Genomic DNA, 24,759 nt, shown 5'->3' on the forward strand with positions numbered 1-24,759 from the left:
AAACAAAGTAGCCGTGACGCCATTTACTCATTGACCAGAAACGATAGGTGTCTCTGTTCCGCATTCGGTTGGATGAGGGTGTTCCTCATTGATGATAACGAAGATGAAGCGGTTTAATTATTGGGATATTGTATAAATTTGAACGCCTCTTGTAGTATAAATCTTCGGATTTCTTTTTACGATGCAGCATACAGCACTGTCCACTGTAAGAAGGGTACTGTTTTGCACATTCAAACGGTCCGGCGGAAACTAACTTTATGCTCGTTCTGGCCCCCTTCCACAGCCGCCGCTGTGGAAGATCTGTTTATGAAAAGATGTCCTGACTACAGAATTTTTGTTGAATGACGCTTCACTGATATTAGAGAGAGGGCTAGTGAAGAACGAGCTTCCCAAGAACTGGTATGCACAGTTGCCCTTTAAGCAAAAAGCATGGCCGTCAGGTATGGGCCAGCAAAATCTTATCGTTTTTTTTTATCAAGGCAAGTTGAAACACATTCTTTACGTAGGCGGCAACCCGTCCCTTCATATTCGTTTGCGTTATCTTTTCCTGAACACTTCATTTTCTAAAGCACTCTACGTACAGACTGCGCTGTTCGCGAAGAGTAAAGGCGCATTTAGGGCATCCACAAGTCTATGGCTTCACGTAGGTTTGTCTAAAGCACGCCAGCGGAGGCGTGGTACGCAGCAGAGACAGTATGCTAGTATACATCAGACCGGGACGTAGGTATATACTGGGTTCGAAGCATGCATGAAGTTCGCGTCTGCCCATTTGCGCGCAAGCACTGGCTCTGACAAACATGCACTAGCTAGCGTTCTTTGACCTGCAGCCCACAGCTCGCGGGCTCCAGACAAGCGTTACTACTCGGAGGCCGTACTACGAAAAAAAGGAAACGAAACCGGCCGTCGAAATCGATGACGGCAGCAGCGGGACGATATCTGCGGCAAAGTCCACGACCCGACGGCGGGAGAAGGGCGGGTTCGCAGACAATGCAGCCTCGTGTTTGGGACTGCTCGAACATTTGAACCGCACGAGAAGGCGGTTGGGTGTGAGGGGGTGGGGGGAGGCGTTGCGAACGACGGACGGCCGGCGGGTATCGCATCAGCCCAGTTGATGACGCACTAGCGTCCGCTGCCGTATCGTAGCGGGGACGGGAGTGGGAGCGAGCACGGAGGCACGCGGTGTGGGCCGCGCTGTCGGTGACTGCGAAAGGTAGACGCTGGTGTAGGGCCCATGAGTCGTTCGCTGCGGCGCCACAACGCATAGCAGCGCCGCTGCGTGCACTGCCATCTGGGCAAGAAAACAATTTTGAAGCGGCGTATATGGCCTGGAATTGACCATGCCGGACTCGACGAGCGTCGCGACGCGAAGAACGGGGTTCTCGCGGCCCTCGAACCTCGCCGCCGCGCTGCCGCGCTTGAGCAGCAAACGACGACGCCTCCTCTGGCTTGTGCCCGTGTTCGTGATCGTCCAGTTCGCGTTCTTCCAGCGACAGCCGGCCTCGTCCCACGCGGCGCGCCTGGAAGACGGACAGCTTTTGACTTCGAGTAAGGATGCTCGCTACTTTTCCCTATCTCTTGTCGACGGTGGGACGAAAGTGGTCGTAATCCACTTCTTAAGTCGCGCAAGCATCATATAAAGCTCTCGTTGAAGACGTTCGCCAAATGACTGCGCTTTTTGTTAAAATGTTGATAATTCATTGTGCGCCTTAACTTGGAGGCCCGATTTCTCAAAAGAAGATTTCTGTCTTTCTTCTTTAACCACAAGTCAAGCCTGAACATTGCACTTTGGTTTAGGAATGCAAACTGTGCAGTGGAACAACCGCGGACAGTATTCTCATGCAAACATTGACAAAAATGTTGTCGGACAGAAATATGCCGAAGTTATAATCGTCGGGAGCGTGTAGATCGCGCCCCGTCCTTTGTGTATGTGTTGACGTTACAATGTGCGAATTTCATTGATATTGAAACGCATGAAGTTAATCTTCGCATGCGCATTGAAAGGCATCCTAATATGGCCTACTACGAGGTACATATATTGTGAATTTGACGTTAAATTAAAAAGGAAAGAGTATGAAATGTCTATATAATTCGAACGTCAAGAGATCGAATTGTGGTGCGTGTCCTGTTCTGAATGGTATTCAATTTTTCCCGCTGCCTAAATTTAAAGCAGCGGTAATTTGAATGGAAGAAGGCTGTTTGCCGATAGCATTCCATGTTTTTCGAAACTGGTGCTCTTCACTGCTTCGTACCGGAGCGTCATTAATGTAGAGCGAACAAGAAACCTGTACACACGCATACATACAAACGAGTTAGCGCAAAATCGTATCGAAAAGTTTCACTGCGCCTTGGTGAGCGCATTCCATGTTCTGACGGAGACGCGTGCTATGCGTGACGCTATTGTCACGTGGTAGTGACGGTGAAGAAAGAAGCAGTACGGTGGAATACAAAACTAGCTTTCATTGGGCGAACCTGTGCCCACAAAACAGGCTACACTTATAGCACAACGAATGCGGCGAACACGCTCGGCGATCGTCGAAAATCTGATCAGCGGGTCAAGCGCGTCGGCTTTTATAGATCAGTCGTCGAATGTTTCAGATTAACTGATGGGACCGCGTGTCTTCCACAAAGTTCTACACCATTCGTGTCACGCGATGAAATCTGATAACACAAGGTTCGGCGACAACAGACACGCGGATAGAAGCGTCGATAACTTTCCAGAAACGTCGGATACATGCAGTCGCGTCCCTCGCTCTGCGATTACAGTTGTTAAGCGGCGAAACGTGGTTGCCCGATAAAGATAAGTACACGTGTCACTATACTTTGCGCGAAATTCCGGCGCTAAGGCTACCGTGTTCTTTTTAAATGTGTTATTGTTATGCCACTTGAGATAACAGTTAACTTACTATAACGAAGCTGCTATTGCAAGTGCAAGTGTGTTGACGGGCTTTTTGTTCTTTCTAAAGACCAGGCATAAAATGCGTTTTTATAAACCTGGGCGGTTGCGCATCTTCGGTTGCACAATTTGCATCCATCGCAGGCACGCACTTTCTTCGTTCGGCTAAGATTCAGCGTAACCAGTTCTCCCGAGAAACGAAGTTACGCACCAACTCCCGACTTACTTTAGTGTTATCGAGGCGACGCACTTTCTCCAGATCAGCTTTGCTTATCAGTGCGTCCGGCCCTCGGACCGTTGCCGATCAATTCTGCAGGTTGCGATAGAGCGAGGCCGTTGCAAAACAGGGCATGGGGCGTCAGCTTCGCCCTGTTTAGATAGCGAGCTTTTCGATCAGCCTATCTGTTAATTTCGTAACGGTGTCGGCCATAGTATTCCGGAACAAACGCCGAATGCCTCCACGACTTTTCGTGATATCAGCATATCAGTGCGCACTGGCGACGCCGCTGCTCGGGCGCACGATAGGCCGTTGTGCTGGGCGACTCGCAAGTGTTACACAAAGCGCGTGAGACGCTCAGAAAGTGAGAGAGAAAGGGGGAGAGAGAGAGAATAAACCACTCGCATGTTTCTTCTTAAGACATTGCTCTGTGGTGGTGGTGGTGGTGGTGGATTGTAGCAACAGGCGGGTTTAGCCTGGCGAACAAGGCCGGCAATTGCTCCACCCGAGCGTCTCGCACAATACCGCTGATGGGTTTCACCATATGTCCATCAACCCAGCCTCTCTTAAGAATTCGATCAGGAGACGTGAAGTTTCTTTGCGTGCCATCACTGATCCCTCGGGAAATATAAGGTGTTGCAGGCTCTTTTTATCTGCATTGTTAATGTGATTGCACGTAGTTGTCTTTGAATTCTGTTTAATATGCAGTACATATTCCAACGGTTCTCTTTAGACTTCTAAGCTGGGCCGCTATTTTGTAGCGATGCCTTATGCCTTATTCTATGCTATTCTTATCATCCACCACACACGGCCGTCCGATCCCGTTGATAATGTGGTCCGACCGTCGCTTTGACCACTGGCCAAGCGCTAAAAAGCATAGAATCGGAAAAGGCATCGCTGCAAAATACCGGCCCTGTTTGAGAAAGCGTGGAAGTGACGAAAGACAAGGGATGTAGTACCATTTGCGTTGTTTAAAAAATTAACGTTAACCTATACCTGCCCAATGCGACACTTCGCTGCAGCTAATTTAGATTGACTGGATTAGAGAGTATTGCAATGAAATTTAATTATTTTGGCTGTAAGACTTTTTTGAAGCCCCGCTGAAAAGTGCCAGGAAAGGGATCGCTGAAGCGGAACCGCCACCAAATGTCTCGTTCGCACAAGTATGAGGGCACGGGAAGTATTCTACGCCATGCCTTACGCTGCATCCGATGCCTTCGAAGTTCTCATCGCTAACGTTCGAATTGCACTAAACGAATACAGCTCCCTCAGCCAGCCACCTAAGTCGTTCTCGATCGTCCGTCGGTACATTTATCATTACCACGACCAATAACTGCAACACATAAAATAACGGCTGAAGCAATGCAATGAGACGAGGTAACCCGTTTGAGGCATGAATAGTTTGAGGTAGCGTAACTTTAAGGTAGGTAACTAAATAGAATGTACTTGAAACTGGAGAGTAAATCCGTCTATAGGTGTCAGCACAACAACAAATACCAGTTACTTCAATAGCAGTAGCGCTCAAAGAACTTCTTGAAACGAGATGATGTGAAGAACGGGTTAAGGTGGTCTATTATTGTAATTCTGGTGCCCCCAGACTAAAACACCACTCGCACCTTACCTTTCCCTCTCGTACCCTAAAAATTAGGTAAACATCCTTTCGTAATTTTGGAGTATTTAAAAATCGCTGTCCATTATCCAGTCAGAAAGCGTGGTAATTCTTTCAAGACTCGAAGGGGTTGACAAAGCTGCTAGCATATATACAGCCTAGTAGGATCCCATTCATCTGGAAGGCATTAGGTTTTGAAATGACGATTTCTGTCTGGTGTATAAAAAAAACTAGAAAGAAAAGAGAGCGAAACAACAAGGTGGTCAATCAGAGGTGACGTCGGCAGTCGTTGTCGGTTTTCGGAAGACTCTGCAGCTGCTGTGATCTTGGATAGGAGTAACGAAGTGATATGTGGTCGTCGCAACTGGAACGTTCCCTTTTCAAAATATTATTTGGACAATGCAAGAAAATATTTCTTAGTTAAAATTTTTTTATGGGGTTTAATGCCCAGAAACTGCGTAGTGGTTTGTCAGGGCTGCTGTATTCGAGGACTACAGATTAACTACTGATTAACTTTGGCCACCTTGGGCTCTTTAACGTGCACCTAAACCTAAGATCATTGTTGCATTTCGCCCCTACTGAAATGTGGTCGCCGCGCACGGGAATCGCACCAGCGACCTCGTGCTCAACAGCAGAATGCCATAGCCACTGAACCTCCATGGCGGGTCTATAGTCTACAGAAAGTCTACGGACATTTGACGATACGGTTTACAAGCTCACCATAGACAAATCGTACAGGCCAATCTATAGACAATATATACTTAACATTTTACACATTCCGTTGAATGGTGTTATGTAATGTCTACAGATAAACATCTACAGGCTCTCTATATACTTATGACCCTATATATACAATTGCCTTTGAAGTACTTAGCTCAAGCAACGAAAATAATGAGGCTATGCATGCCCTGTGACATGTTGAGTTGCCTTCTTCTCAATCTCTCTCTCTCTTGTGCTTTTATATAGCGTGAAATTAATTTTCGTGCCTTATCTAGATGATTACAGTTGTCGCCGACAGAGGGCTATACCATTCTCCTTTTCAGCCTTGCATTGCAGTGCGCGGAGCTTGTCAATCAACGGAGCCTACACGATCTGCCACTGTTTGTAATTTCTGTAAATTGTCTACTACGAGAATGAACTTCCTAATTAGGTGGTTAAGACATATCCTGTCTTAATCTCGCTTGCAAATGAAACATTGGTGAGCGCCTTGGACTACCAAGGGGATGTTCTCTCTGCCCGCGCCTCAAACTTTGTCGTGCAATGAGTGACTAGCAACGCTTTTGACAACAGCGCTCTTTGGCGAGCTGTCGCTTCCGTTTGTGCAGGACAGAGCCTCCTAATGAAAAAAAAAAGAGACAAAGATGGTAGATCTATGCTAACTTCCTTCTTTACTTATTCATCTCATCAGCAAAGATGAGATATATATGTAAATATAGGAAGTTCGCATAGACCTACTAATTTTCTTTGTTTCATTTTTTGCTAGTCACTCACTGCACGACATAAAGTTTGCGGCGCGGGCTGAGATACCACTTGTAGTGTCCCTGTGCATCCTCCCACTTGCACTCAGTGCTCACTCTCTCCTTTCCTCTTTCTTATCCCCTTTTCCTTACCCCCATTGTAGGGTAACAAACCGGACGCTCGTCTGGTTGACCTCCCTGCCTTTCCTCTCCTTCCTCTCTCTCTCTTTCATCTTTGCTGATACTGGAGTCCACAGAAATCGCTCGTCTGAAGAAGTTTTAATTGAATTGATTAAATTGTATTCTGTGGTTTTACGTGACAAAACCACGATTTGATTACGAGGCACGCCGTAGTGGGGGACTCCGGTTTAATTTTGGCTACCAGAGGATCTTTAACGTGCCCCCAATGCACAGGACTCGGGCGTTTTTGCATTTCGCTTTCATCGAAACGCGGTCGCATCGGCCTTAATTTGATCCCGCGAATTCGTGCTTGGCAGCGCAACACCACAGCCCCCTAAGCCACCACGGCAGGTCGCAGAAATTTGCGCGATGACTGCTAGAAACATTTCGCGGGACACCGCGGTGCCCGCTCTACCAAGAAATATAACCACCGCTGGTTGAAATTTGTCAATTACTGTCTTCCATAATCTCCCAGACACAATAATGAAACACGCCGGTGCAGGTGTTCTACTCATTGTTTGCAAAGTTTCAATCCACTGCTTGTACTGCCGTTGTTTGTGTGGTTTCTCTGGAAATCGTCAATGCAACGATGAAGATCGGATGGAGGACTCGCACGGAAAAAAGCCTAGACGAGCTCATACCAACTGAAACTGTCACAAAATAGCGCAGAAATGTGAATCTTACACGAGAAGAATCAAGATAACAATAAAAACCACCATACACTGTCATGAGGGTGCGCACTACGGATAGCAGTGCTCACGTGTGCAGCATGGGGACGGCACGAAGCGGTGTCATTTGAGGCCTCTGTGAGCGTTGCTCCATTGACAGTGGCGATGTTATCTTCGGTACACGCGGATTGTGCGCGTAAGCGATGTAGCAGCCCGTAGAAGTGGCTATTCTATTTTCTGTCTGCCGTGCTTTCTTTGTCGATAGCTAGCACAGCGCTGCTGGATAGCTCCCGACAGCACGCACAATTCGACGAAGCAATAGCGCGCGTGATGTCCGCACCACACTGGTAACTCTGCGGGAATCGAATCCCGGCTACGGCGGCCGCATTTCAATGGAGGCGAAATGCGAAAACACCTGTGGTACTTAGGTTTAGGTGCACCGTAATGAACCCCAGGGGTTCCAAATTACCGGAGCCCCCGCTACGGCGTGCATCATAATGAGATAGATGTTTTGGTACGTAAAACTCCATAATTTATTTTTAGCCCTGTGGGATCGCACGCAAGAGTACGAATGACGTAGACAGAACCAGTTGGAACCGATTTCTTATCTTAGACTGCTTACTGTGGATAGTGGCCAGCGATATCACTTCGTGCCGGTGCGGAGCTGGTGATAAAGCAGATTATTTGTTTTGTCTCTAGAAACGTGTCGAGTTGACGCTGTTTAAAATAGTCAATTTGCGATAAAAAATGGGATGCATGACCTCGGTCGCTGGAGTGTGCGCGATCACATGATTGTCTAACACGTTTATTTGTGATCAGCAGGGATCAAACGACAGATATTTCTCCTTTATTAGCTGTGAACTATGGGCAGCTTGGTCGCAGAGTAAGGGCCAGCTATACCAAAATGTTATGTATCTGCGAAATTTGGACAGAAAGTTGCAACGAAGTGCCGTAAATATATATGTTTTTGGGGGGCGTACCCTCCTAATAACATGCTGCCAACTCTAAGCTGTTGAAATTCGATCGTCCTTTTGAAAGATCCTTTTCAAAAAAAAAAAAAAAAAAAAAAAGCTGCCCGTTGAGCTAGTTGATGCATTGCGGTGAAGATTTACAGATGTTCGCAGGGGCAATGTCCAAAATTTTTGGGTATCGGAAACGTATCAAGACGCAAACATGTTACAAGTGATTTCCTTAGGCTTATAGTGAAAGATGCGTTTTACGATGATGCATTAAACAAGGAAATATATGATTCTTTCTTGTAAAGAACATAAAAACACCAAAAGAACAGTTTTATTTTTCTGAAAAGGTAGAGTAATGAGAAGCGTATATTTCCTAACCTCCCCGCGTTGTATTCCAGCTTAAACCTAATATCTGTGGACAAGCATACACTACAGGGTAAATAATAGTCTCTTCTTAAACAGTTCCGTATGCAGTCCAATATATTACTGTTTTCGTAATATTCGTACGGGAGCGATGCGGATTGATACCAGACTGGTATGATTTCCGTAAGAATCGTTGAGGAAATAGATGGCATTAGTGGAGTGCATGTGATAAACGAAAAAGGGAAAAAAATCCATTTTGGAAAGCATTCTGCTGGTGAGAAAGAGAGAGAGAGAGAGGAAACGCAAGGAAGTTAACTAGACTTTGTCAACCGAGGATTTGCTTGTTGCCATATGCGGTGTCCGAATGGTGCCGAAAACACACAACGGAAGCGGAAACGGCAGTTCTAGGCAGTTGCTTCCTCTCGAAGAGAAACAGATGAAGGGAAACACACGACTTAACGAGAATTTCTTTCGTGAGACTCTCTCTAAACGCGGTTCACGCGACGCCATTTCGAGCGAAGATCGACAATGGCATAGTCTCTCTGGAATACGCAGCATCGGGCTCGAGCATATTTGGTGAATATGTTAGATTACCAAGATACGTGCGGGCTGATTTGTTTATTTAACGGAGACACTGCACCTTTTTGACGGAACGTTTCCATTGGCAAGCATTCATAAACGTATGCGAGGGGTGGTGGAGACGACGACGCAACATAGTTGGGTTCTAGGGACGGTTTTCAACACGCGTGAAGTGACGGAATTTTATGCGTGTATGGACGGCTGTCACCCGTAGTACCTATGCGCTAATGCTCCTTACATATATTTTTTTTGCTCGCTAGGCGCCTTAAAAAAAAAGCACACTGTTCCCGCCGTCGTAATTGCTCTTCAAGCGGCTACTGCCAATACGGCGCCTATCTTGTACATGCATCTTCGTACACTTTTCGTGAACAAGTGCGGGGCAGTGAGGTCGTGAAAACAAAACAAAAAGAAATGTTTTTTCGAACTCACAAAACAAATGTGCCGATTGAAAGGTGCTATCTTCACGTGTGTCTCCGACCAGAAAAGTGCTCTCTGAAATTTCAAACCGCGCAAGTCTCTTGGGGAAGTAAGCTGTGATGCCGATCCCGCGGGTTCTGCAAGCTGCCGCAGTCGGGTGCAGACCGCCACATATATATTCAATGCCTGTAACCGGCAGATCATCGTGTACTTTTTCGGCACGTAATTAGAATCGTTGTATATAAATGTACGGCTCATATAAACCTGTCATTCTACCAGAAACGCTGAACCCTGCGCTTGTTGCGAATTGCGCCACTTTTATTCTAGCGCCGCTATTTGCCGAGCGCCATCACGTGGTCAAAACGAGCTCTGCTGCGTTGCGGAGAAGCCATCACTTTGCAGGCGACGCCAATAAACCGCAGGACCAGACCGATCAAGTGCAATTGGCGTCGGCACTGTTGTTATTCTTACCCGCCGTGGTTACTAAGGGGCTTTGGTGTTGCGCTGCTAAGCACGAGGTTGCGGGATAAAATACCGGCCACGGCGGCCGCATTTCGAAGGATGCAAAATGCAAAAACACCCCCACTACGACGTGCTTCATAATCAGATCGTGGTTTTGGCACGTGGCACGTGTAACCCAATAGTTATTTTTTTGTTATTGCTGCTTCGGCGATGGTGCTGTCCCAACAAGTGTGTTCTGAAATGTTCTCTCGGTGAAATTGCGAAATGAATGTAATACGACGCAGTGACACGTCTTCCAGTATGATGGGGTGTAAGAAATAAAAAAAAAATAAGGGTGGTTTGTTTTTATGGAAAGACGGCGCTGCAGAAGTTGCACAATTGGACGTACTCCCGAGAATTTTACACGTAGATTAAGTACGTAATGCATGCAGCCTTAGTAAGCGCGTTTCACTGCTACTTAATACTAACAACTTGGCTAAATATGTTCATGAAGTGTGAAACGTCACATGGGGCCATAATGACGCATGAACGACACATGAGTGCATGCAATTCCTCGCATTTATCGCCTGGGTCATGTTCAGATGTTGTGCTTTTTAAACACAAGCAATGTTGAACGCGACAGCGCTGTTTGTTGAATGCGCGCATTCAAGTAGTTTAGCTGTCACGAGCCGTGAGCTCATGTATGCCTAATAAGAATAATAGCCAATCTAGGAACTATAGTAGCGTCAAATGCTATAGTATAGCATTTGACGCTTTGCATAGAAATAGGAAAGGCTCACAGATGGGGACTGCGAACATGCGCCGGTGTATGTGTGTTTGTCCCACGCTGAATTTTCAGTATTCATTAGACACTAAGTCACGTAAGCGTAAAATGCAGGCGCGTACATTTGAGGTGAGCGATCAACTTGTACTCACAACGTGATAACGAAAAAAAAAAGCTCATGGTTTCTATGCGTACGGGGAGTGGCTTTTTCGCATAACATTGGAGCTCAAGATGGCAGACCTTGGCGGAACTCTTGCTTCCAAGGAAGGCTGAGCTGCAGTCATTTGATGACTTCGACGAGAACTAATAAGCGTTATGTTCATAATGTAATATAACCTTCGAATGCGAAACTAACTTCTCTTGATGGCGAATGCGTAAGAGCACAGCATGAGCAAGGTAAGTGGAAGAAAAAGAAATTGTGGTGTTATATGGTACATCATGTTGCAATTAAAAGTAAAGGGCCGACGGCCTTTACCAGCAACGGCTGACTGGCCTTTCCATTCTTGATATTGGTTGTACTACATTCGAAGAGAGAGAGAGAGAGAGAGAGAGAGAGAGAGAGAGAGAGAGAGAGAGAGAGAGAGAGAGAGAGAGAGAGAGAAAGGCAAAGGAAAGACAGGGAGGTTAACCAGAGATTATCTCCGGTTGGCTACCCTGTTATGGGGGAAGGGAAAGGGGATGCAATAGGTGAGAAAGAAAGAAGGATAAAAAAAAAGGAAAAAAAACCCTAAACACACACAAGCACGTACACACAAACTATTTCTGTGGGCACTGTCACGCAACCCGCAAAGGCATTCCTAGTCTTACGCAGTGTCACCGTACAGTCCTGCGCCACACAGTGTACTGTCACAATTTGTCGGGAAGTCCCGTGTCTTTCAAGTATCGCAGCAGCGCCTTCATAGCGGATCGCGCTGATGTTCGCGTAGGCCAGGTTCCGAGGATCTTGTCTTCTGTCATAGGGCGCTTGTCCAGTTTGTCTAAGGTGGCTGAGAGGACAGTTCTTTGTGGGTTAAAACGAGAGCACTGACAAAGAAGATGCTCGATCGTTTCGTTGCACCCGCAGAAGTCACACAGTGGGCTGTTGGCCATTCCGATAAGGAAAGAGTAGGCATTTGAAAATGCTACTCCAAGCCATAGACGGATAAGAAGGGTGCAGTCACGTCGTGGAAGCTCGGACGGAATATGGAGTTGTAAATTAGGGTCCAGAATATGGAGGCGTGCACTTGTGAAATCGGATGAATTCCACTGGGCTAATGTCAGGTCACGCGCAAGTGTGGCAAGTTTTTTCGCTGCGTCGGCTCTCGAAAGAGGAATGGCAACGCAGTTGACGCCGTCATGGGCAGATCGGGCAGCTGCGTCTGCTCGACCATTGCCATGTATGCCACAGTGACTAGGCAACCACTGATATATTATATCGTGTCCTTCGTCAACTAGTCGATGGTGGACTTCTCTGATCTCTGCGGCGAGCTGCTCATGTGATCCATGGCGCAGTGCTGAGAGTACACTCTGTAGGGCTGCCTTGGAATCACAGAAGATTGACCATGCCTGGGATGGTTCCTCCTTAATAAAATGAAGAGCCGCACGCAGGGCTACGAGTTCAGCAGCTGTCGTTGATGATACATGTGACGTCTTTAGCTGTATCTTGACGGATCTTCTTGGTATCAGCACAGCGGCAGCTGCGCTTGCAGATGTAACTGAACCGTCGATGTAAACGTGTACGCGGCCACTGTCCACCTCATGTAAATGTTCTAACGTGGCCTGCTTAAGGGCAAACGAGGACATGTTGGCTTTCTTCATGATTCCTGGGATGGTGAGGCGTATGTCAGGTCTGTGCAGGCACCATAAAGGTAAGGATGGTCTTGCTGCAGGCATGTAGTTCGATGGCAATGAGGGGCGATTGGCATCAATTAAACGACTGAAAGTTGTGTGTGGCCTTTCTGTGGGTAGAGCGGCAAGATGGTGAGAAGGTAATCGGGCAACGTGCCGAATATGCGCCCTGAGAGCGTCGGTTGCCAAGTACGTTGATATTGGGTGATCTCGAGCTATGACGATCGTTGCCGCTGTAGACGCACACCTCGGAAGACCGAGACACGTCCTTAGGGCCTGAGCTTGTAGTCCCTGGAGTACACGCAGGTTTGTTTTGCAGGTGTTGCCAATCACAGGGAGGCTGTATCTTGCGAAGCCGAGGAACAAGGCGTTATACAGCTGCAGCATTGACCGCACCGAAGTGCCCCATGACTTTCCGCCGAGAAATTTGAGGAGATGTATTATTGTCAATAATCTCTTCTTCAGGTATGAAACATGCGGGCTCCATGATAGGTCTCGGTCAATAATTACCCCTAAAAAGCGGTGTTTTCGTGCATTTGCTACTGCTTGCCCATTGACCTTTACACTGTAACGCTTCATTTCCTTCCGAGTGAATGTAACAAGGCAGCATTTCTCTGAAGACAGCTCTAAGTTCTGTTTTCGCAAGTACAGAGATGTTATCGTAGCTGCCTTTTGCAGCCGTGCTCGTACCTGCAGCCGTGTTACGGCAGACGCCCAAATGCAGATATCGTCGGCATATATTGATACCTGAACTGTGTTGGGCAAGGATCGGACTAGGCCAACGAGCACTAGGTTGAAAAGCGTCGGGCTCAACACTCCGCCTTGCGGTACTCCACGGCATGTTTGGTGTTGCGTCGTGGCGCCATCCTCGGTCATCACGAAGAAATGCCGGTCGGTCAAATAACTGCACAGCCACTGAGAAGTGCGGCCACCGATTCCAGCTTCAGTAAGAGCATTTATAATGGCATAATGTGCTATATTATCATAGGCGCCTTTTATGTCTAGGAATAATGCAGCAGTGAGTCGTTTCCGGCGTTTTTGATGCTGAACGAATGTAACCAAATCGATGACATTATCTATGGATGAGCGCCCACGCCGGAAGCCAGCCATAGCATCTGGGTACACGTTGTAACTTTCCAGGTACCATTCCAGGCGAGTCAAAATCATTCGTTCCATTATTTTCCCTATGCAGCTGGCCAGAGCGATGGGGCGGTACGATGACAAGTTTAACGGTGATTTGCCAGGTTTGAGAAGTGGAACCAAGCGGCTGCATTTCCAGTCACGTGGAACCAAACCGTTGCGCCAAGACTCGTTGTAATGGTTTAGTAGCATGAGTCGTGCTGTTTGCCCAAGATTGGCGAGCGCCGCATAGGTAACCCCGTCCAGGCCAGGTGACGAAGAGCGCCTGCAAGTCGCCAGTGCCGCTTCAAGCTCCTCCAGCGAAAAAATTGCATCCATGTGGGAATCCCGTGGCACAGGAGTAGCACATGGTGTAATTGCGCGTTGGAACTGCAAGCTGGAAAGTCTTGAGCAAAATTCTTCAGCAATGTCAATTTCGCTGCGACCTTGGTGCAAAGCGAGGGCTTTGAAAGGGACACGCTGTTGTGGTGATACGCGAAGCCCACGCACGGTTCTCCATATTTGAGATAATCGCTGACGTGGATCCAAGGACTCACAGAAACGTTTCCATCTTTGAGATTGTAGTGCATCGATGCGACGTTGAATCTTCTTTTGCATCCGCCTTGCCTCTCGGAGATCATGGATAGATTTAGTTCTCCTGTATCTTCGTTCAGCCCCACCGGCGAATTGCTCGTAGTCGCTGCAGTTCTGCTTCAAATTCAGCATATTTCGGGAAAGGCTGGAAACTACGCGTAGCCTCTTGCATGGCTTTTTGAATTTCGTGTTCCGGACTTGAAGGGTTCCCTTGCTGACATACTCCCTCCATGTGCGACCGAAACGCCGACCAGTCAATTCGCCGGAGCGTCATGGAGGAGTATTTCGATAGTCCCTTGATCTTCAGGTACGTCGGAATATGGTCGCTTCCATGTGTTTCAATGTCTGTAAACCATTGCACGTTTCTTTCAAGAAGCCGAGAAACCAGGGTCAAGTCTAGGCAGCTGCTGTAGGTAGGCCCGCGTAAATATGTCGGACTGCCATCGTTGAGGCAGTAAAGGTCGTGCTGTGTGGCAAAGGATGCTATTCGCCTTCCCCTGGAGTCCATCTTCAGGCTCCCCCAAAGCGGATGGTGAGCATTAAAATCTCCTGTGAGAATCGTAGGGCCGGGTGTCGCTGATAGCACGTCGTGTAGTCGTTTAGAGTCGAAGCCACTTGAAGGAGCAATGTACACAGCAACGAGTGTGAACGTAAGCTTATTCGATTTCACGATTAAACAAACGTACTGGTTGTCGTCGTGAGGCGGAACTGGGTGCAACACGTAAGTCAGATCACTTATAATATATACAATTACCTTGCTTACATCACCACAGGTAGAGGACATGAATGCCTCATAGCCAGAAATACGTATAACATTCTGCACGTTCGGTTCGCAAATTACAAGGATGGGAAAACGGTTTTCGAAGACAAAATGTCTAAAATCTGAAATTCTTGATTTGAGACCACGGGCATTCCACTGCAGTAAAGATGCTTTCTTGACTTCCTTGTGGAAGGGCAGCGAGGGGCGGGCCATGGTGCTATGCGATGCTTTCAAGTACTGGAGTCAGCGCGTCCAATACTTGCAGTGCGCTACGAGCAGCTGGAGTGTCCATGTTCGTCAGTAGCAGACGCATGACATTCGTGAGCGATTTGAGCATGGCAATCACTTGTGAGTCCTTGTCTTGCATTTGGTCAACTGTAGTGACATTTGACTGTAAATGACGAGTCATTTGCTGTGGCTCTGGCGCGTGGCATGTTCTCGGCAGTGCCGGCCACGCATCACTTGATGAAGCATGGCCACTTCTTTCGTTGACATTCGTGCTCTTACTCGAGACAGATGGAACAGGAGGTGGCGTTGCCGGACGAGACATTTCCCTTGAACCGGAAGATGGTTTCATGGACTTTCGTTTCCGGGAGCGATGTCGCCTTATCGCTTCAGAAGCATCTCTGTGTGAGGATCCGTCTCTGGCCATTTTTCTCAAGATTTTCTGCTCTTTCTTTAGGCGTGGACAGTCTTTTGAGGATGCAGCGTGCGATCCTTGACAATTTGGGCACTTGAGCTCTGTTGCACGGCAAGTGTCGGTGTCGTGGTGTTCGGAACATCGTGGGCATATCGTTGTATTTCGGCAGACAGCACTCACATGTCCAATTCTTTGACACCTTCTGCACTGAAGTGGTTTTGGTACGAAAGGTCGTACCACATGACGAAAGTGGCCGACCTTTACATGTGATGGTAGGCAGTCACCTTTAAACACGAGCCTTACACAGGTCGACTTGCCAAGGCGCCGAGCTTGTAGTAAGGCAACACCATCTGTCGCAGGTTTGATTAAAATTGGCAGGTCACTGTCGTTAATGGATGTGTCAATGTCATAAACAACACCGGCCGTTGTTTCGTTGTCTTGCGGAATGAGGTAGTGGACATTAATGTTGCCCAGGAGCTTTACTACCATCAAAGCATTGATTGCGCTTCGGTTGTGGACGTCAATAGCCAGGATGTTCTTTCGAGTATTAATTCTGATATCTTTGATTTCTCCTGGGACAAGAGCCTCCAGAGAAACGGAAATCGCTTGTCGATTAAGGCGGTTGAGGTTGTCGGCAGGTGCGTCCGGCACAAAAAGAATTGTGTGCGCCGATGGCCTGCGCTGTGGAATGACGGTAGACTTACTTGACGAAGACCGTCCGCTGATGTTTCTTCTCTTGGCCTTCCGGTGTACCACTCTTTCGAAGCCTTCGTCATCTGAGGCGTCATCGCTTGAGTAGGAGTACAGCGCAGTGTCCTCGCTGTCAGCTTGACTCGGTGGGCAATTTCTCTTCCTCGGGCCGCTACCTGACGAAGCACTCACGTCGCGTCGGCATTCTGCCGACTCCACTTCCATTGCCGTGGCAATGAGAGCGGCGTCTCCCAGTAAAACACGGGAAAAAGCCGAAAATACTGCAGCGCGAAGGAATAGTGGTCTCTACGAGAATCACTTCGTCTTCCTCCTCACTACATTCGAAGATGACAGGCACACGAATGTTTTGAAAGCATTTCGCACAATATGCAATAAATAAAATATATTCGACCGCAAAAAAATAAAAGCAAGATCAAAAATCTTTTTCGAACCAAACCATCATCAATAATACTTCTCTACAGCTTTGCAGAGTATGACAACCATACAGCTGCTCTTACTGTTTTTGTACGATCTCTTTCCTACTCCTATCATTCGCGCCACCTTCGATCAGTAAATGTTACTGATTATAGCCACAGCTGTAATTTAGCCTACCTTCCCATGTATCACACTTAATGGGTTACGACACTGCCTCTGCGCAAAGCTCTGGTTAACCTTCCTGTCTTTCCTTTGTCTCTCTCTCTCTCTTCCTATGTATCTACAGTTAAAAAGAACATCTTGTTCATTGAGTTACATGCAGTACTGTGGAAGGAGTTGATGGACTTCGTAGCGGTATGCTAAACGTTTTCGTCTCTGATCGCCCGCTGCCGGCACAGGTCGACGACTGCTGCAAGACAGCAAGGGTCGACCGGAATGCGTGCGGCCTTCGATCGAAGACTTCCCTGGCGACTTCTTCACCCAGGAGGAGCGGCGACAAGGGGGCGTGGTCATTCATTTCATCATAGTCATCTACCTATGCGGTGTCCTGGGATACATCTGCGATGACTACTTCGTTCCTTCTCTGGAGATAATTGCCGAATGTGAGCCACTTCCTTTTGTTTATCCACATATTCGCTCATTTGTACATTTTGTGCATGCTGTTTGGAACTATTACGTAATGCTCGATGAGAGATTCATGAAAGGGAAAGGGGATACTCGCTTGATGGTCACACGATGATGCAACGCTTTCACAATGCATCGTCTGTCTTACGTGTTTTTGCACACTTGGTTTGGTTAGTCAACGTTCCACGTCCTGACTTGTGGATTAATTCGCCTTCGTGCTGCCATCCGCTTGCCACTTGGTAAACTCGGTAGGTATATAGCGAGGGCTCCAAAAGGAGCAAGAGCACCGGTTTGACCGAATATCTGTCACTAAACGTATGCAGACGACATTTGCATTTGTAAACGGGGACAAACAATTCAGGTCATGCAAACAACCTTGCGAGAGGCGCTTCACGAAGCAAATGAGTTCTCACAGGACTACAGGAACGGGGCATCAGCTTGCCTGGTGAAACGACAGCTGTTTTAGCGTTCACACTAAAACGCCTTCAGAATTTTAACCTGTCTTGATGGTCATAATCGTGACCATCAAGACAGGTGTTAAAGCAGTCAAAATCCTCAAAATCTATCACTTTCTTCAAGTTACCTTCTCCCTTCCCCCAGCGTAGGGTAGCCAACCAGACTATTGACTGGTTACCATCCCTGCCTTCCTATATTACTCTCTCTCTCTCCCTCTCTCTGTGTTTCTTCTGCACTGAGTATGGAAAGAAGTGCACCAGATTATTCCAATTTTAAAATATCTATCTTGAGCTCAATGGGAAAGCTTCACCGATAATCAGAAGATGAACGCTAACTATGAACAACCTTGTTCTACGTAGGCCTCAAGGCGTTGGAGATTAAGCAGGGGGTTACTTCTGTTAGTTAGTTGTACATATAGAGTGTGTTCTTGAGATGGTACAGAATTTTTAAAAAATCACCATTTGCAAATAAGACCATTCTAATCCATGAACTCGATTACTCGAACAGGCAGACATTACTTCCATGAAAACTAAAAACACGTAATCGTCTAATTAAATAAAGGAGCCCTCAAGTTTTTTAAACAATTACTTATGGTGCAAACTGCAACTTATGCGTTGTAGCTGTTGAGTATGCAAGGCTGGCATATCGACTCGGAACGAATTCTGACGATGGCACCAGTTTCTAGATATGCGCCCTCAAACTTGCGGTAAATATGCCCTGCGTGCTGTCCCACTAACTTCTTTTACAGAAAACGTCATCTTATGCATTGAAGTGCAAAATTTACTAAACACCAACGCACTTTAGTCGCACACTTTGGAAATGAACATATCCAAACTGGTGTCACCCTATAAAAGTAATCAGAAATAGATACGCCTGGCGAACTCGTCGGCAACAATTCGTAAATTGCAATGTGCGATAAATTAATTTAGTTGAAAAAATAATGAATGCAGTTTTGTTAATTGGTCAATTACGCATTTGGTTTCTCGCGCAAGTTAAGTCCGTCTCTTCGAGTAATCTTGTTCTAGGATTAGAGTTGTGCGATCTGCCACAGGCGATTAAAAAAAATTCTGAATAATGGCAAAAGGAACACCCAGTATTTCATTCATTCAATCTTCTAACAAGTTACAATAGCCGCTATATTGTCGCGTCCACGTGATTTTGTTTGTCTTACTTTTCAAGCGCAGTAAAATGGAGCAGTCCGAAACGAGCATTTTCTTTTCAACCTCTCCATCGGCTCCTCTACTTATTTTTACTCTGTTGGGCAAGTGGTAGAACCATTGAGCTTAGGCGCCATGATAAACGCGGTTGTGAAAACGTCCATGGTGTTATTTCTTTTTCAGCTCTTAACGTTCCAAGCGATGTTGCCGGAGCGACATTTATGGCCGTCGGTACTTCGGCACCGGAACTTTTCTCATCGATTATAGGTAAGCGGGTGCGCCTTTCATGCCGGTTCATAGCACTTGCATAGAATAATGTGAATGGCTAGCCAGGCCGCCGGCAATTCACGTTAGGTCTGCATGGCTACTGAGCACCGACAGAAAAGATGTGAAGGGTTAACCATTTACGCTATATGAGAAATCTGACAGTCGGTAGCCAGGGGACCAAATACAGCTAATGTTTGAAAATCATATACTTGCCCTCTGACCTGAATGAAGCAGGTCGGTCGAATATGTGACAACCGTGTGCTTCTGCTCTTGTCCTTCCTATGTAACTTTGTTGCAAGCATGCAATATAAGCTCGCGCCGAAGCACTTCAGCTAACAAAAGCAATCCACCTCTCTTCACACCCAGGTTCTTTCATAACAGAAGGCGACATCGGTCTCGGCACCATTGTTGGTTCGGCTGTATTCAACATTCTGGGAGTCACCGGCGTTGCAGGTCTCGCCGTGTGGAAAAACGTGAGCGCGCCGTTGTCCTCTTGACATTTTGGGCAGCCCTCTACTTCCCCTTACAAGGGCACCTGTATCGATTGTGTATGGGAAGCCACGTGTTTGCTGCCTTTGCAACAGACGTGGGCCGGACGACGCACGGCAAACCTTATCACGTTTTCTGCTGTCATCGTTGTAAGTCGATTTTTGTTAACGCGACCCTGCAGGGGCAGACGAAATTGATCGAATTATCCGGCGGGCGAACTAAAATACGAGATACTAAAAAAATGCCATAACAAATTACTGATTCATTTGGCATTATTTGCCCCATTTTCTGAAAAATATAACCTAGCAATTACATTAACGCTTTTAAATGAAAGATAAATCTAGCACGTACCCCATTTTTTAACAAAAAAGAAGAAGAAAAGAAAGAGGCAAGGGTTTAATTTGTCTTGCGCAATGGTAGCATGTTTTCTAAAGCCAGCTTCGCCGCACTATCTTTAATGTTAGCTTTAGTACACAACCGTTATGCAGCAAGGCATACAAACACTGCAGAGGCCAGTTTTAGTTTTATATTGTATTGCACCACACAGACAGTTTTTGGCCCAGTTCTCGTGAAACAGTAAAGGCGCGCGTTAAAAACGGGCAAGTACCGTAATGAGACGTTGTGAGCCACGGTTATTGCTTAAAAATCGTCCTATCACAGGCCTAAAATTGGTGTTTTAAACGGGAGATGGCGTGTTTTGAACGCATTCCCTGTCCCTTAAGCTGCGCCGACACCATAGAGGTTGCTATTAGGTAGTGGGATCACCATAGGAATTTGGCGTATGCGTGCTGGCTGGTTACATTTCAATTATCTGTGGAAGACAAATTTTAGGGTGTAAATAACGCAAGTTTGGGCCCAAGGAAATTCATGGGCGCCAGCGTTAATTTGGTCGGGACCGAAATAACCGAATAATTGAATTAACCGGAGTTGAATACACGGAAGTATTTCTCGCTAGCGCTATGGCGCTGCCCTGATGAGCACAAGGTATCGGTTTCGATTGACGGTTACGGCGGTCGCATTCTGGTGGAGATGGTAGGCCAAAACACTCGTTTACCACGCTTTCGGTGAATGTTGAAAAACCCCGGGAGGTCAAAATTTATCCGGAGACCGTCTCCCGTGGCGTGTCTCATAGCCCCATTGTGCTGCTTCTTAATCTTACTTATACCCCTCAATGTAATTTTAATTTATTTTTCCCTGCCATCACCATAAAAGCTAAGCGGTGGATGATAAGGTCAGCAAAATTTTTTAAGGGCTTGCATGCAAGTTCTCGTAAAAGCTAACAAAAAAAAAACAACCAATAAGCTCAATTCTGCTCTGTCGGATATTTTGTTGGGCGTCCAGCAAGGCACAATTCTGGCACGGCTATTGGTGATTAGGGACATTTCTTTGGCGCATGTAGTATGCAGTGGCTTGAAACTTACGGCGAGGCGGAACAGAGGTGAACCCATTTAAATGAATATTTCTGTGACCTTTTTTTCTGTGCCAACGTGTCTTTCGCTGTCTATATTTCTCAGTTTTTATCTTTGCATTCTGACTTGATAAGATTATTGTTTATCATACAAGAATTTTTATAGTTGACGGAGTTTGTAAGCTTTTCAGCTTGGTGTATCCACATTTGTGGGCATCTTCCAGCGTAACGAAGGATCCGTACTCAAGCAGGGATCGTGAGCAGGAATTAGGAGCAGAAACGCAGTTTCGCTCGGCTAACTTGATGCAGTCAGTTTAGCGGGAAGTCTTGATGGTGTTAGATTGCAAATAACCGTTAGATTTTGACTCACTTTACTGCAGGATGTCCCCATCGACTGGTTTCCCATCACCCGAGACTGCCTAATGTACGGCATCACAGTGCTGGCTCTCATTGGCGTCATCAGTAACAACATTGTTGAATGGCAAGTATGCACTAAAACTGAACTCTGCAGATGGGGCTGATATGAAAGAAAATGCATGTTTTGTTTTCAAGGCCTTCGCTTGGTTCTGCATTAAAGTAAAAAAAAAAACTACTATGACGCAAATTGGTAAAGATGGTAACTGTTTAGCAAGTATCAGCAACTGATGCATAAATTTGGACATCATATATAATAATGGCTAGGTCTTATTATTGTTCGTTTTTGACAACGGACAGCTAGATGATAAATGATGATAAATGGTAAGGAGGAGAGAAAACTAGGAAATTATAGAACAGCGTGTCGCTGTCTTCGGGCTGTGGGCAGTAAACAGAAGGACATGGAGGTTGAGCAAGAACAATAGCAGGTACAAGATGAGCACTGCTACTATAGTGCCCCTGTAACTAACTAATTAGCCTAGCAATGACAAAGAAATTGCATCTACCGAAAAAGCAGAGAGGTTTGCGTGAGCTTTTGCGCTCTGGCCTGTTACACTGCGCTGGGGGATCGGAAAAGAGTTGTGAAACTATAGTGATGAAAAGAAGGGAAGAAATGGTTGCGTATGTACATAACGATACGACTCTAATAAAGCCGCGCGAGCAGTCTAGTGTAATTCCAATAACGCTTTCATTGCCTACTTCGCAGGCGTAGTATCAGGCCATGGGCCGAACCCATCGAGGACTGGTTATCGGGCACAACGATCTCGTATTCGCGCATCGTTCATGTTCGTATGATGTGACTTTTAGTGCGCGCTAAGTAGCTCGAGTAGCTGAACAGAACGTCTTGAATGAAATGTATGCGCCACAGCACTTGCTGTGAGTGTTATTTTCACGTGGCATTGTTGTGGGTGGAACGGAAAGAAACAGAATCGTGACGTTCAAAGGATGTTACCCGCTAGCTAAACGTCGTGCTAGGTGTTACGCCTTGCAAAAGCATGTTTCCCCTAGAGGGACTAACCGGCCACATAAATTCAGTACGATATTCACGACGCAATGACGGTAATGCTATGCTTGAATCCTGTTTGCGAAACGCTCCAATTCTAGGACTTTGTTCTCGGTAAGAGTTTGAAGTTAGACGTTTATTGCTTTCAATTACAGAAGGCTGGATAGCCGGTCGCACCTGAGCAACTTGGCTCTTTGGAAGAATAATTTCTGTATGACGCACAACACCCATGCTATCCTACTGAGGCGCGAAATTATGAAACTTTTTTTTTTTCCTGAGGAAGGAAAGGGCAGGAGGTTTGTGCTTGTAGCTGACCATGTGTCCCATCTAGCAATCAGAGCTGGTAGTTAATTTTTCTGAGCGCCTCATGACAATTGCAATGAGTGGGAACGGTAACTTATTGGTACAATAAGGTACAGATTACGAAACAAAATTTTTGAAAAAAATACAATGTAGAAGTGGATGGAAATATCGGAAAAACTCAACGACAGCACCGTATCAGCGATTTTGTGTGCACAGGAAGAGTTCACTCAATACCAATTACTCAACGCATTTTTCTTTTTTTCTTTTATGAGTTTGCTTTTTTATTGAAACGTCTCTTCTGTGGGTGCAATTTATGATTGTCTGGTCAATGAATTGGCTTAACAAATAGTTGAAACAACTGGACAGAGAGGGACAGAATGGACAGGTACTGTGATATTACAAAATTTTATCAAAACTCCAGGCGTGTTTATCCGCCCCCTAACCCCAAACTCGACAGGGCCCAAGTGGTAGACTGGAGGCAGTTACAAACAAATACATTCCCCAACCCCGTCCATTTCAGGAGGATATATCCGGACATCTACTCAGACGATAACTGCAAACTATGCGGCAGGGCTCACGCATCTCTTAGACACATTCTCTGGGAATGTGAGGTTAAATGCAAAGAAAATGCAGTTTCCCCAGATGAAGCTGCGGCGCGATGGACGGCCGTGTTGCGCAGCTCAAACCTCGAAAATCAACTATGGGCCATCCAGCAAGCCCGTGAGGCGGCGAGGAGACATGATCTCCGGACCTCCTCGGGGGCGGCCTAGGCCCAGGCCACGAATTTGCCGGATTCTCAATAAAGTTGTTACCACCACCACTGTACGTTCACTACGCTTTTTGGTAGCCTTTACACTCCTGTAAATTCTTAATGCTGAAACAAAAATGGCATTAGAAACAGACATATCGTCGTCTCAGCTCTTTCTTCGCTTCATAGCGCAGACTGTGGATAGTGCATAATACCTTGGCACTCACTAAGTATCACTGAAATATCAAAGTGCAGCAGAAAGTGATTGTGTGCATCCTGGAGTAGGTTAGAAAATAAAATTAAGGTATTTAGATAGAGAGCGCTGGTGTGCACAGGATGCCCCATGATACCATACCACCTGCATTTCAGTCTACTTTCCTTCAATTTCGTTATAGTATTTCGCCAAATTGGCAGCGCCCCAGTGCATTTTATGCCTAGGCTGTTGCAAGTAGGAACACCTGTTTGTTCCTGGAAAACATTCGTCCCGGAAGTGCTTCCGAGAGCTCTTTTCAAGCTGTTTCCTCGTACCTTTTATTCATTTCAGTTGTTCATTGCAGTACCACGAAAACAAAAAAGCAGCACAGTCTTTCATGTTGACTTGGCATTGTCACCGGTCTTATCAGTATTTTTGCTTTCTTTACCCTCTCCCTTTCACCGTCTCTGCTGGCAGGTACGAGGCCTTGATACTGATCCTCATGTTCGCTGCCTACATCGTGGTGCTGTACTACAACTCGCAGATCGAGTATCTCGCGCTGCTTCAGGTACGCGAGTTGTGGCTTCGTGCCGCGGTGTACCAATGCGCAGGGGACCTTATCGGGCCGGGTATGACCCCCTGCCCCGACGAAAGCTGCGCCGACGACATCTACCATTACCACTTCTACGATTGGCACATTAAGGCACGTCTCGAAGGACGGCAAAGACCTCGCATGGCCGCAGACGACCACTGCGGCTACTCTTCGCACATACGATGGTCCCTCAACTATAATTCCCGCCGTCTGTCCGTGGTCTGCGTCACTGCGAGGCGCTGTGCTAACCCTTACTGTGCTAATCCCATGTGCTGCATGTATGGTCACTCACACTAAACTGTATAAATTTAACTAACTAACCTAATCAGCTAACTTGCACCTAAGCAGCGTTAGCCAATTTGCATGTTGAATGAGCGACTATAGCTGTAGATAGGTGTCACTTTGTGTTTAACCGTCTCAGACGCTGTGTACACAAATGTGTGCCGCAAGATAGTGCATCAACAGCAAAAGCA

General features: G+C 46.5%; 1 protein-coding gene across 2 annotated transcripts in view; it reads left to right on the forward strand.

The window, feature by feature from the left end:
- The first annotated feature begins 1,057 nt into the window (after window positions 1-1,057).
- The window catches only part of LOC135902407 (sodium/potassium/calcium exchanger 5-like), a 37,975-nt gene continuing 14,273 nt past the window's right edge, over window positions 1,058-24,759 (forward strand). Inside the window, exons 1-6 of one of the 2 annotated variants that reach the window (XM_065432426.2) lie at window positions 1,058-1,545; window positions 17,031-17,234; window positions 19,053-19,136; window positions 19,503-19,609; window positions 21,414-21,514; window positions 24,172-24,397. In XM_065432426.2, the coding sequence (XP_065288498.1) occupies window positions 1,338-1,545; window positions 17,031-17,234; window positions 19,053-19,136; window positions 19,503-19,609; window positions 21,414-21,514; window positions 24,172-24,397 (930 nt within the window). In that variant the 5' untranslated portion in view covers window positions 1,058-1,337. The remainder of the gene's footprint in view (window positions 1,546-17,030; window positions 17,235-19,052; window positions 19,137-19,502; window positions 19,610-21,413; window positions 21,515-24,171; window positions 24,398-24,759) is intronic. The other variant, XM_065432427.2, reaches the window with a different exon arrangement.

Source organism: Dermacentor albipictus, chromosome 1 (assembly GCF_038994185.2).
Source record: "Dermacentor albipictus isolate Rhodes 1998 colony chromosome 1, USDA_Dalb.pri_finalv2, whole genome shotgun sequence".
Lineage (NCBI taxonomy): Eukaryota > Metazoa > Arthropoda > Arachnida > Ixodida > Ixodidae > Dermacentor > Dermacentor albipictus.